The sequence below is a fragment of the Phyllobates terribilis genome, unplaced genomic scaffold (genome assembly GCF_046119375.1).
Source record: "Phyllobates terribilis strain yellow unplaced genomic scaffold, ASM4611937v1 Scaffold_1__5_contigs__length_1240528914, whole genome shotgun sequence".
Taxonomy (NCBI): domain Eukaryota; kingdom Metazoa; phylum Chordata; class Amphibia; order Anura; family Dendrobatidae; genus Phyllobates; species Phyllobates terribilis.
In genome coordinates, this window is record NW_027362761.1 from 1,074,485,448 (window position 1) to 1,074,499,313 (window position 13,866).

Below are 13,866 nucleotides of genomic sequence, written 5' to 3' on the forward strand. Positions count from 1 at the left end.
TATCATTTTTTTCCCAGGGTTTTGTCATTGAGCTTCTCCTAACACTGGAGTCTGCCATAGATACACTGTCAGAAAGCATGAAGCATTATGACCTCCTGTCTGCCCTCGCTCAGTAAGTGCGGATTTACTTTAGTGGTTCCTTTTATATTTTAAGTCATATTTGTCTATAATAAAGGCTATTTCAATTCATACAAATATTTAATATATTGTGTTTTAGGACATCCAGCCATGAACCGATGATGGGTAATAAGAATGCTCTGAACCGGAAGAGCACCGGCCAGCTGAACCTGAGCACAAGTCCTTTAAGTAGTGGGAACTTTATAGGTTATTGCAACAATGCAAGAAGCAATTCTTTGCGGCTAAGCTTAATGGCTGACCGTAGAGGAGACCGGCGTCGAAGTAACACACTGGATATAATGGATGGCAGGATAAATCACGGGGGCAGCCTAGCAAGGACTAGAAGCCTTTCCTCTCTTCGAGAGGGAGGTGTGCATGATCTGCAGCCAACTACTGATCCAACCAATCTAATGGCCACCATTTTCTGGATAGCAGCGTCCTTGCTGGAATCAGACTATGAGTATGAGTACTTACTTGCATTGAAGCTACTCAACAAGCTGCTTACTCACATGCCTCTGGATAAATCTGAGAGCCGAGAGAAGATCGAGACGGTGCAGGACAAGCTGAAATGGAACAACTTTCCGGGCCTGCAGCAGCTCTTCTTGAAGGGTTTTACCTCTGTGTCCACCCAGGAAATGACTGTCCACCTCCTCAGCAAACTCATCACCATCTCCAAACATACACTGGTGGACCCTGCCCTGCTGGCCGGTAAGAGGCAAAACTGTGACTTGTCTGGAACAAAGTATATACACATTGCAAGACGAATATAATAATGACATAACAGTGTGTTCGAGAGTAAATAGTACTGCATTGATTATAAAATCAGTCCCTGGATGAATGGCATATATGTAATGACCTAGTACCTAGGAACATTAATCGAGGATTACTACTAATATGATAGTTATGAAAGACGTTCAGATCCCTTTTTATAATTTTGTGAATTATCTTGACCACCTTTCCCAACAAAGACTTTCATAGTGTCACTGTTCTTACAGTAAAGAAAGGGCTTGCATATTCGGGTGTAAACCTTCTTCCTTGTTATAAGTACAGTTCATGTTGTAGAAACACTTTAAACAGGTATTCCAAGGTGCAATCTTTAATTTGTGTAACCAGCTCTTGCCTTTAACAGCAGCAACCTGAGCTCTCAACCCTAGTGTTAACCATTTAGATGCTGCTGTCAGTCTCTGACTGCGGCATTTAAATGGTTCCTTTGCTAGTGCATGCTCGGACAAGATCACAGGGTGCCGATGCGCTACCATCTTTGTACTCTGATGAAACCCAGCCTATGGATTATTTTTACTATAAAGTCAGGAGTATATAGTATTAGCAATCAGTTGCAGGTTCAAGTCCCATAGTGGGACTAAACCTAGGTTGATTAATTTTACATGAGGACATAAAATGAATTAACATATATGGTAGTAGCTTGAATTTGCATTTTTTTGTCATCTCACATCCCAAAAAAGGTAAAAAAAATTGATTTAAAGTGTTGTATGTACCTTACAATGGTACCAATAAAAACTACATCTTGCCAGATGAAAAACAAGCTCCAGCAATGAAAAAATAACAAAGTTGTGTTTCTAAAATTGGTGACACAAACCCTTTTTTTTTTTTTTTTTAAGCACTAAAATATATAAAGAAAAACTATACAAGTTTGTTATCGTGGTAATCATACTGACGTGGAGAAATCCTATTGCCAGGTCATTTATACCACACAATGACCATCGTAAGAACTAATCCAGATAAACATTGGCAGAATTGGATTATTTTTTTTTTCTGCCATTTTACTTCACTTAGATTTCTTTCTTCTTTTTTTTTTTTTACACATTTTTTAGCACGTAATCTGTTAAAATGAATAGTGCATTGTAAAACTATAACTCATCCTCAAAAAAATAAACCAAGCCCTCATATGGCCATGTTGAAAGAATACTAAAGTGACGGGTCTTGGAAAGAAATAAATGGAAGCGGCAGAAACTATAATTCACCTGGTGGGAAGGCTTTTAAACATCTTGCACATTTCCTGCCAATTTTTACAAATTGTAAAAAAAAAATCTGCAACAAACATTACATTTATATTAATAAACTGTTGATCGTGATGAATATTGTCACCAAAAAATGCTTGAAATTGACATTTATAGCAGCCATTGCTGCTTTGCTTTGGCAGAATGAATCACTAGGCATCAATATTGTGCTTTACTCCGCCATAAGAAATCCTGCAGTGACAGTAACAGTGCCTATATCTGTGCCTTACTGTCATCGGGAAGCTCGCTGATAACTGTAGGCGCTATAACACCCAGGTTATGGCGTGTGCTCGTGGACGGGACTCACGGAAGGTTTACATCGTTTGATGTAGTTCATGGCAGTAATAATAATGAAGTTCCGTGCGCTTTCTGATGTATTTGGGTTAGAAATGAACTTAATGTGTGTTTTACTTACAGGGTTTCCTCTGAATATCTTGTGCTTATTGCCTCATCTAATTCAACATTTTGACAACCCAACGCCGTTCTGTAAAGAAACTGCAGACAGAATAGCCAAGGTAGGTATCCTTCTAGATGAGCCTTACTTTTACAGACCATTGTGGTCATCATGGCTTTTGCACAATCCTAAGGGTGACCATATGCATTAGGGCATAAGTGTCAGACTCTGGTCTACGGGCCAAGTCTGGCCCTCATGGTGATTATATTTGGCCTGCGACGCCATATGGAGCACTATGTGGGACCCATTATACTGTATGGAGCACTATGTGGGACCCATTATACTGTATGGAGGACTATGTGGGACCCATTATACTGTATGGAGGACTATGTGGGACCCATTATACTGTATGGAGGACTATGTGGGACCCATTATACTGTATGGAGAACTATGTGGGACCCATTATACTGTATGGAGGACTATGTGGGACCCATTATACTGTATGGAGGACTATGTGGGACCCATTATACTGTATGGAGGACTATGTGGGACCCATTATACTGTATGCAGGACTATGTGGGACCCATTATACTGTATGCAGGACTATGTGGGGCCCATTATACTGTATGGAGGACTGTGTGGGGCCCATTATACTGTATGGAGGACTGTGTGGGGCCCATTATACTGTATGGAGGACTGTGTGGGGCCCATTATACTGTATGGAGGACTGTGTGGGGCCCATTATACTGTATGGAGGACTATGTGGGGCCCATTATACTGTATGGAGGACTATGTGGGGCCCATTATACTGTATGGAGGACTATGTGGGGCCCATTATACTGTATGGAGGACTATGTGGGGCCCATTATACTGTATGGAGGACTATGTGGGCCCATTATACTGTATGAAGGACTATGTAGGGCCCATTATACTGTATGGAGGACTATGTGGGGCCCATTATACTGTATGGAGGACTATGTGGGGCCCATTATACTGTATGGAGGACTATGTGGGACCCATTATACTGTATGCAGGACTATGTGGGACCCATTATACTGTATGCAGGACTATGTGGGGCCCATTATACTGTATTGAGGACTGTGTGGGGCCCATTATACTGTATGGAGGACTGTGTGGGGCCCATTATACTGTATGGAGGACTATGTGGGGCCCATTATACTGTATGGAGGACTATGTGGGGCCCATTATACTGTATGGAGGACTATGTAGGGCCCATTATACTGTATGGAGGACTATGTGGGGCCCATTATACTGTATGGAGGACTATGTGGGGCCCATTATACTGTATGGAGGACTATGTGGGCCCATTATACTGTATGAAGGACTATGTAGGGCCCATTATACTGTATGGAGGACTATGTGGGGCCCATTATTCTGTATGGAGGACTATGTGGGGCCCATTATACTGTATGGAGGACTATGTGGGGCCCATTATACTGTATGAAGGACTATGTGGGCCCCATTATACTGTATGGAGGACTATGTGGGGCCCATTATACTGTATGGAGGACTATGTGGGCCCATTATACTGTATGAAGGACTATGTGGGGCCCATTATTCTGTATGGAGGACTATGTGGGGCCCATTATACTGTATGGAGGACTATGTGGGGCCCATTATACTGTATGGAGGACTATGTGGGGCCCATTATACTGTATGGAGGACTATGTGGGGCCCATTATACTGTATGGAGGACTATGTGGGGCCCATTATACTGTATGGAGGACTATGTGGGGCCCATTATACTGTATGGAGGACTATGTGGGGCCCATTATACTGTATGGAGGACTATGTGGGCCCATTATACTGTATGGAGGACTATGTGGGGCCCATTATACTGTATGGAGGACTATGTGGGGCCCATTATTCTGTATGGAGGACTATGTGAGGCCCATTATTCTGTATGGAGGACTATGTGGGGCCCATTTTTCTGTATGGAGGACTATGTGGGGCCCATTTTTCTGTATGGAGGACTATGTGGGGCCCATTATTCTGTATGGAGGACTATGTGGGGCCCATTATTCTGTATGGAGGACTATGTGGGGCCCATTATTCTGTATGGAGGACTATGTGGGGCCCATTATTCTGTATGGAGGACTATGTGGGGCCCATTATTCTGTATGGAGGACTATGTGGGGCCCATTATTCTGTATGGAGGACTATGTGGGGCCCATTATTCTCTATGGAGGACTATATTGGGCCCATTATTCTCTATGGAGGACTATGTGGGGCCCATTATTCTGTATGGAGGACTATGTGGGGCCCATTATTCTGTATGGAGGACTATGTGGGGCCCATTATTCTGTATGGAGGACTATGTGGGGCCCGTTATTCTGTATGGAGGACTATGTGGGGCCCGTTATTCTGTATGGAGGACTATGTGGGGCCCGTTATTCTGTATGGAGGACTATGTGGGGCCCGTTATTCTGTATGGAGGACTATGTGGGGCCCGTTATTCTGTATGGAGGACTATGTGGGGCCCGTTATTCTGTATGGAGGACTATGTGGGGCCCGTTATTCTGTATGGAGGACTATGTGGGGCCCGTTATTCTGTATGGAGGACTATGTGGGGCCCGTTATACTATGTGGATGGCTGTATGGGGATCACAGTTGGGGCATCATACTGTTTTGCGGTCACCATTCTTTGCCAGGGGAATTGAGGGTGGAGGGTACAGTAGGGTCATCACACTTCGCGTGCGGAGGGTACTGTGGAGGAATTCACTCTGGGGGTATCGTACTGTGTTTGGGGGGCACTTTTGTTGGCATCATACTTTGAGGGTAATGAAAGGGCAATCTAGGGGCTTAAATAGGAGGAATATTACTTTGTAAGGGCTGAAAATTTGTGAGATATGCTTCTCTGTGACCCCACCGAATATTAAGGGTTTTTTTTTTTCGAACGGCGGCGGGACCCAATTAGAATTTCTGCTATGGGACGCCATGATTTCTGCCTGCGAGGAAATGCCCAATGCTACGGTCATTTGGTCGGTCTCTTAAGATTTATTACAGTTTGTGGGACAACCCCTTTGTTTGTTTCCACATTAGATGATGAGGGAAAACTTCCTCAATTGTACACTTTGATATTTATTAAAAAAAAAAAAAAAGTTGGCCCTAGACTTTGTCCAAGTTTTTAATTTTTGCCCTATTGTGTATTTGAGTTTGACATCCCTGCATTAGGGTAACATCCACTGAAACTGGGGATTTTGGCCTTTTGATTTCGCTTCTGTAGGATCGGGGGCACCATACTTCGGGGGCGTGTGGTCGAAACTTGCAAAATGAGCTTCTATGTGCTGACTTTTCTCATAGTCCTAATAAACAAATACTTCATTCTTGTGTTGTAGGTTTGTGCCGAGGAAAAGTCGGCCACATTGACTAACCTGGCGCACATGATGAGTCTGTACAGCACGCACAGCTACTCCAGAGACTGCTCCAATTGGATCAATGTTGTGTGCCGCTACCTACATGACTCATTTTCAGAGATCACCTTCAGTCTGGTCACCTATCTTGCTGAGGTGAGTGAGACCCACATAATATTACTATTGATTTAAAGGCTTTGTTTCATTATAAATAGTTAAAATTGCAAATAGTGAAAACGAGCAACTTTGCAATTTACTCTCACTAAAAATCTTCTGAATGGAGTGATTTATTTTATTGTGTACGTCTTGATACATAGGTTACCGGCCGCCTCTGCAATTGTAGCGGTGGCCAGTCACCTAGGCAAGGAGCGCAGCACTTACAAGCTCCATACTGTAGAATTTGTCAGCACTGCTTTGAAGGATTCAGCCAGTTCTTCCCGGAGTTTTTGGAGCAGAAACTCAATGACAATTGCTATTCAAATTTTCCTCAAAAAATGCAAAAATACTCATAAAATGTGAGTTCCTGCTTAGTTTCCACTCCGAAAATTCAGGAAAAAGACTGTGTGTGCATATAGCGTTAGTGTATGTGCACTGCGTTTTTTTGAGGAGGCTCTTGTAAGACTACATATACCAGTATGCATCGGAAGCCTGCAACAGTCAGGGCGTGCCGGGAGTGGTAGTCTCACACTCTCATGAGTGTGCCGGATGCTGACCCTTGGTGTGGTCTGGTGAGCATACACAAATACATGCACAGCCATCGGAGCGCTTGTGCCAATGTCTCTTGCTTTCAGGGTAGCAGTTGGGTAATGACTAAGGGTCTGCACAGCTGGGATAGTTATAGGGTCACTGCTCTTTAGGTAATCTGGCTGTTTACTGGATTATCAGAATGTTACTGTAGAAGTAATTTCTAATGAGATTCATCCTATTAGAATTAGTAATGTGGTATGGTTTCCTATCTATCTAGTACTAGAGACTAATATGTGGCTTTGTCTTTTCTCTCACTGTATCTCTCTGTTGTTCCAGCTCCTGGAGAAAGGCCTGTCCAGCATGCAGCAGTCACTGCTGCAGATCATCTACAGCCTGCTCAGCCACATCGACCTCTCAGCTGCCCCAGTAAAGCAGTTTAACCTGGAAATCATAAAAATAATAGGAAAATATGTGCAGGTGAGCAGTCTTTAACTCTTCGGAGTCCTCCGTGCAGTCTTTCGCTCGTCGGAGTCCTCCGTGCAGTCTTTCGCTCGTCGGAGTCCTCCGTGCAGTCTTTCGCTCGTCGGAGTCCTCCGTGCAGTCTTTCGCTCGTCGGAGTCCTCCGTGCAGTCTTTCGCTCGTCGGAGTCCTCCGTGCAGTCTTTCGCTCGTCGGGGTCCTCCGTGCAGTCTTTCGCTCGTCGGGGTCCTCCGTGCAGTCTTTCGCTCGTCGGGGTCCTCCGTGCAGTCTTTCGCTCGTCGGAGTCCTCCGTGCAGTCTTTCGCTCGTCGGGGTCCTCCGTGCAGTCTTTCGCTCGTCGGGGTCCTCCGTGCAGTCTTTCGCTCGTCGGGGTCCTCCGTGCAGTCTTTCGCTCGTCGGGGTCCTCCGTGCAGTCTTTCGCTCGTCGGGGTCCTCCGTGCAGTCTTTCGCTCGTCGGGGTCCTCCGTGCAGTCTTTCGCTCGTCGGGGTCCTCCGTGCAGTTTTTCGCTCGTCGGGGTCCTCCGTGCAGTCTTTCGCTCGTCGGAGTCCTCGGTGCAGTCTTTCGCTCGTCGGAGTCCTCGGTGCAGTCTTTCGCTCGTCGGAGTCCTCGGTGCAGTCTTTCGCTCGTCGGAGTCCTCGGTGCAGTCTTTCGCTCGTCGGAGTCCTCGGTGCAGTCTTTCGCTCGTCGGAGTCCTCGGTGCAGTCTTTCGCTCGTCGGAGTCCTCGGTGCAGTCTTTCGCTCGTCGGAGTCCTCGGTGCAGTCTTTCGCTCGTCGGAGTCCTCGGTGCAGTCTTTCGCTCGTCTGAGTCCTCGGTGCAGTCTTTCGCTCGTCGGAGTCCTCGGTGCAGTCTTTCGCTCGTCGGGGTCCTCGGTGCAGTCTTTCGCTCGTCGGGGTCCTCGGTGCAGTCTTTCGCTCGTCGGGGTCCTCGGTGCAGTCTTTCGCTCGTCGGGGTCCTCGGTGCAGTCTTTCGCTCGTCGGGGTCCTCGGTGCAGTCTTTCGCTCGTCGGGGTCCTCGGTGCAGTCTTTCGCTCGTCGGGGTCCTCGGTGCAGTCTTTCGCTCGTCGGGGTCCTCGGTGCAGTCTTTCGCTCGTCGGGGTCCTCGGTGCAGTCTTTCGCTCGTCGGGGTCCTCGGTGCAGTCTTTCGCTCGTCGGGGTCCTCGGTGCAGTCTTTCGCTCGTCGGGGTCCTCGGTGCAGTCTTTCGCTCGTCGGGGTCCTCGGTGCAGTCTTTCGCTCGTCGGGGTCCTCGGTGCAGTCTTTCGCTCGTCGGGGTCCTCGGTGCAGTCTTTCGCTCGTCGGGGTCCTCGGTGCAGTCTTTCGCTCGTCGGGGTCCTCGGTGCAGTCTTTCGCTCGTCGGGGTCCTCGGTGCAGTCTTTCGCTCGTCGGGGTCCTCGGTGCAGTCTTTCGCTCGTCGGGGTCCTCGGTGCAGTCTTTCGCTCGTCGGGGTCCTCGGTGCAGTCTTTCGCTCGTCGGGGTCCTCGGTGCAGTCTTTCGCTCGTCGGGGTCCTCGGTGCAGTCTTTCGCTCGTCGGGGTCCTCGGTGCAGTCTTTCGCTCGTCGGGGTCCTCGGTGCAGTCTTTCGCTCGTCGGGGTCCTCGGTGCAGTCTTTCGCTCGTCGGGGTCCTCGGTGCAGTCTTTCGCTCGTCGCCGTCCTTTGCGCGTCGCCGTCCTCCGCTCCGTCCTTTGCTCGTAGCGGTCCTCCGCGCCGTCCTTTGCTCGTAGCGGTCCTCCGCGCCGTCCTTTGCTCGTCGCGGTCCTCCGCGCCGTCCTTTGCTCGACGCGGTCCTCCGCGCCGTCCTTTGCTCGACGCGGTCCTCCGCGCCGTCCTTTGCTCGACGCGGTCCTCCGCGCCGTCCTTTGCTCGTCGCGGTCCTCCGCTCCGTCCTTTGCTCGTCGCGGTCCTTTGCTCGTCGCGGTCCTCCGCTCCGTCCTTTGCTCGTCGCGGTCCTCCGCTCCGTCCTTTGCTCGTCGCGGTCCTTTGCTCGTCGCGGTCCTCCGCTCCGTCCTTTGCTCGTCGCGGTCCTCCGCGCCGTCCTTTGCTCGTCGCGGTCCTCCGCGCCGTCCTTTGCTCGTCGCGGTCCTCCGCGCCGTCCTTTGCTCGTCGCGGTCCTCCGCGCCGTCCTTTGCTCGTCGCGGTCCTCCGCTCCGTCCTTTGCTCGTCGCGGTCCTTTGCTTGTCGCGGTCCTCCGCTCCGTCCTTTGCTTGTCGCGGTCCTCCGCTCCGTCCTTTGCTCGTCGCGGTCCTCCGCGCCGTCCTTTGCTCAACGCGGTCCTCCGCGCCGTCCTTTGCTCGTCGCGGTCCTCCGCTCCGTCCTTTGCTCGTCGCGGTCCTTTGCTTGTCGCGGTCCTCCGCTCCGTCCTTTGCTTGTCGCGGTCCTCCGCTCCGTCCTTTGCTCGTCGCGGTCCTTTGCTTGTCGCGGTCCTCCGCTCCGTCCTTTGCTTGTCGCGGTCCTCCGCTCCGTCCTTTGCTCGTCGCGGTCCTTTGCTTGTCGCGGTCCTCCGCTCCGTCCTTTGCTTGTCGCGGTCCTCCGCTCCGTCCTTTGCTCGTCGCGGTCCTTTGCTTGTCGCGGTCCTCCGCTCCGTCCTTTGCTTGTCGCGGTCCTCCGCTCCGTCCTTTGCTCGTCGCGGTCCTCCGCTCCGTCCTTTGCTCGTCGCGGTCCTCCGCTCCGTCCTTTGCTCGTCGCGGTCCTCCGCTCCGTCCTTTGCTCGTCGCGGTCCTCCGCTCCGTCCTTTGCTCGTCGCGGTCCTTTGCTTGTCGCGGTCCTCCGCTCCGTCCTTTGCTTGTCGCGGTCCTCCGCTCCGTCCTTTGCTCGTCGCGGTCCTTTGCTCGTCGCGGTCCTCCGCGCCATCCTTTGCTCGTCGCGGTCCTCCGCGCCGTCCTTTGCTCGTCGCGGTCCTTTGCTTGTCGCGGTCCTCCGCTCCGTCCTTTGCTTGTCGCGGTCCTCCGCTCCGTCCTTTGCTCGTCGCGGTCCTTTGCTCGTCGCGGTCCTCCGCGCCGTCCTTTGCTCGTCGCGGTCCTCCGCGCCGTCCTTTGCTCGTCGCGGTCCTCCGCGCCGTCCTTTGCTCGTCGCGGTCCTCCGCTCCGTCCTTTGCTCGTCGCGGTCCTCCGCTCCGTCCTTTGCTCGTCGCGGTCCTCCGCTCCGTCCTTTGCTCGTCGCGGTCCTCCGCTCCGTCCTTTGCTCGTCGCGGTCCTCCGCTCCGTCCTTTGCTCGTCGCGGTCCTCCGCTCCGTCCTTTGCTCGTCGCGGTCCTCCGCTCCGTCCTTTGCTCGTCGCGGTCCTCCGCTCCGTCCTTCGCTCGTCGCGGTCCTCCGCTCCGTCCTTCGCTCGTCGCGGTCCTCCGCTCCGTCCTTCGCTCGTCGCGGTCCTCCGCTCCGTCCTTTGCTCGTCGCGGTCCTTTGCTCGTCGCGGTCTTCCGCACCGTCCTTCGCGCGTCGCGGTCTTCCGCACCGTCCTTTGCGCGTCGCGGTCTTCCGCACCGTCCTTTGCGCGTCGCGGTCCTCCGCTCCGTCCTTTGCGCGTCGCGGTCCTCTGCTCCGTCCTTTGTGCGTTGCGGTCCCCCGCTCTTCGCGCGTTGCGGTCCTCTGCGCCTTCCTTCACTCGTCGAATCGGCATCCGGCAATCCTTCCACTGCGGGTTCACAGGAAGCTTTGTGACTGCCGTGTGAACGCTCTTTTTGGGCTAGTGTCCAGTGTCGGTCTGCATTTGTGGGTGTAGCATGCGGTTTCCATGCACAGTATGTCCCCATCGCTCTCACCATTCCTGTAATCCTCCATACAGCAACTGATGTGTTGTCAGCTCCGTACTTCTACCTCACCTAAGGACAGAGACATCGGCCCCTGAGCGAGGAGCTGCTTTGTGTCAGATCTCAATGTCATTTACTTAATGTACCCGATGTGCCGAGTGTTCACTTTATTACTTCATCCAGAACAGCCAGACTTTTTTATGACTTAGGCTGGGTGCCCACGTAGCGTTTTTCAAGCGTTTATGCTGCGGAATTTCCGCAGCATAAACGCTTGTGAAACGCTAGGTAATCCGCACCCCATGGTCCCCAAGGGGATTCCGCATGTTCTATGCACATGCATTTAATTTTGCGGAAGCGCAGCGGAACTCCCGCCATTGACTTGCATTGAGACGCATAGAAACCGCGACTGTACATTTGTACAAGCGAATTCTATGCGTCTCTATGTGCGGATGGTACCCAGTTCTGGAGGAGAGGAGACTCTCATCCAGACCTGGGTACCATTGTACCTGTAAAAAAAGAATAAAATAACAAAGTTTATACTCACCTTTCCGAAGGCTTCTCTCTAAATGCCGGCATCGCTTGAGGACCTGCGGTGACGTCACAGTCATGTGACCGCAGGCCCTTCACCGCTCTGTCTCGCGATATGCCGGCAGCCAGGAACCAGACAGGAACCAGACAGGAACGAGCGCTGCAGCACATACCGGGGCCTCGGGGGTGAGTATAGCTTTATTTGTTTTAATTTTTACGGTTCACACTGTATAAATCCATGCTGTTTGCATGGATTTATACAGTGTGACCTAGTTGTCAAGCACTTTCCAAGTGATGCTATCGCCTGGAAAGCGCTTGTCAATCTGCATGCGGAAACGCATGTGGATCCGCATGTATTCTGCAGGAAAAACGCATGCACAATCTGCATGCGTTTTTTTCTGCCAGGGAGATGCAGAAATGCTGCAGAAATTTTCTGCTTCATTTCTGCATCGTGGGCACATAGCCTTATTTAGGCTGATGGAAAAAAAACAGCCCACATTATATAGCTGTGAAACCTATATGGGAATGGCCTGCAGCATGGAGCCGGCTTGTCTCTGTGCTTGGCTAGGAATACTAAAATGAGAGTCAGGCCAGCGACACTATTCAGCTGTATGCCATAGTGCAGCCTCATCTGGATGCTTACTGCACCATCTATATCTTCATAGCAGATTGCAAAAATGCTGTCAGCCACAGTTCACACAGAGGCTGAGAATGCACTAAATAGTGATAGGAATTACAGGAAGAACCCTCGTGTCTTTGCTGCATTCGTCAGTGTATTAATGTCTCCATTCTGGCCTGAAAACACGAAAGCCCAAATTCAGTCCAAAGTCTGAGACTTTGTATGGGGAAAGAAGGAGTTTAATGATTTTTCTGTCCCTATACAGTGTGAGCGCATATAAACTGCCCATAGTGTATGTAGTCAATAACTGCTCGTTTATGGCAGATATTTGCTTGGATTACTGGGCTTTAACCAGACTGATGGCTTCTTTCACCTTCTTGGTACGGCATTGGCCAGTGTATATTATTCTTCATGTACAGCATTGTACGGTGACATTTGATTTCTTTATTTTTTAATAATGCCTTTTGTGTTCCCCAACAGAGTGCGTATTGGAGAGAAGCACTGAATATCCTAAAACTTGTGGTGTCTCGCTCTGCCAGCCTGGTTGTGCCAAATGATGCCCCCAAATCCTATGGAGATTTAGGTTCGCCTGAGATCTCTTTTGCAAAAATATTTAACTGCGCCTCAAAGGAGCTTCCGGGAAAAACTTTGGATTTTCACTTTGACATATCAGAGGTGAGAAATACTTTACTGGTCAGTTGTCAGCTCAAGAGCGGCGTTTGCTGTAAATAATAGCAGATATTATAGCGTGTGCTTATTGCCGATGATGGAGTCCTAATGATTGTGGGAACCCTTATCTACAGCATTGGAAATGTATTGGTTTTCCAATTGCCGATGTTCATACGGCATGTTTTATGCAATGTCTTTTGCCCACTTTCCTCTAGGTCATATTGTTCTTATACATTACTGTTTTTCAATGTAGACACCCATAATAGGGCAGAAATACGGAGACCAGCACAGTGCAGCTGGAAGAAATGGAAAGCCAAAAGTCATCGCGGTGACTCGCAGCACATCCTCGACGTCTTCTGGATCCAACTCCAATGCTCTGGTCCCTGTCAGCTGGAAGAGGCCGCAGCTATCGCAGGTACCTGAATCCTTTAAAGTAAAATTGCATTTTATTTCCAGAATCCAATTTTTATGTTGATTTCCTTGTATGGTGGAACCTGATTGGTCCATACTTTTAATTGATGACCTACAGTACTGTGCAAAAGTTTTAGGCAGGTGTATGCTTTCAGAAAAATAGATTTTAATAGTTTATTTATAAAATACAAAATAAATGAACAAAACAGAAATCTAAATCAACTGAATATTGGTGTGACCGGCCTTTGCCTTCAAAACCTAAATCTTTAATAATATTTGGCACTGGAAGGGCTCTGAAATGCGCCATGGCATCTGCTATCTATTCCAACCAAATTTGCTCTCCAAAAGTTGCATAGCACGAGCCCCACCATGTGTCCAAACAGTAGTCTCCAGCCAAATATGGGGTATTGCCGTGTTAAGAAGAAATTGGGTAAAATATTTTGAAGACCTATTTTCTCCTGTTGTGAAGATGAATAATGTGGGGCTTAAGCCACATTTTATTTAAAAAAAAGGGTAATTTTTCATTCCTCTTTGCGTTATTGCTATGAAGCACTTGAAGAGTTAAAAAACTTCTAGAATGTGGTTGTGAATACTGAGGGTTGGGGCAATTTGGGGGGTTTCTAACAGAGGCCCCGTCAAAGTCACTTCAAAAGTGAAGCCGATCACGGTGAGGAGACTTTTAAAGCCGCAATGCTCCTCTGGGAAATATGCAAATTGTCTCTTCAGGGAGAAATGTTACCCCTTAGAGACCAGTGTGACGCCTCTCACCCAGCCAAACCAGAACTCACACTTTGCACTGACGAGGGGCAGTACCCTGAAACAATGTCTGCA

The 13,866-nt window shown here is 49.6% G+C and overlaps 1 protein-coding gene across 10 annotated transcripts in view; it reads left to right on the forward strand.

The window, feature by feature from the left end:
- The window catches only part of FRYL (FRY like transcription coactivator), a 298,660-nt gene that overhangs the window by 258,685 nt on the left and 26,109 nt on the right, over nucleotides 1–13,866 (forward strand). For all 10 annotated transcript variants that reach the window (XM_073645520.1, XM_073645519.1, XM_073645521.1 and 7 more), the window contains 7 exons: nucleotides 18–112; nucleotides 218–825; nucleotides 2,553–2,650; nucleotides 5,889–6,059; nucleotides 6,927–7,067; nucleotides 12,436–12,630; nucleotides 12,878–13,039. In XM_073645520.1, the coding sequence (XP_073501621.1) occupies nucleotides 18–112; nucleotides 218–825; nucleotides 2,553–2,650; nucleotides 5,889–6,059; nucleotides 6,927–7,067; nucleotides 12,436–12,630; nucleotides 12,878–13,039 (1,470 nt within the window). The remainder of the gene's footprint in view (nucleotides 1–17; nucleotides 113–217; nucleotides 826–2,552; nucleotides 2,651–5,888; nucleotides 6,060–6,926; nucleotides 7,068–12,435; nucleotides 12,631–12,877; nucleotides 13,040–13,866) is intronic.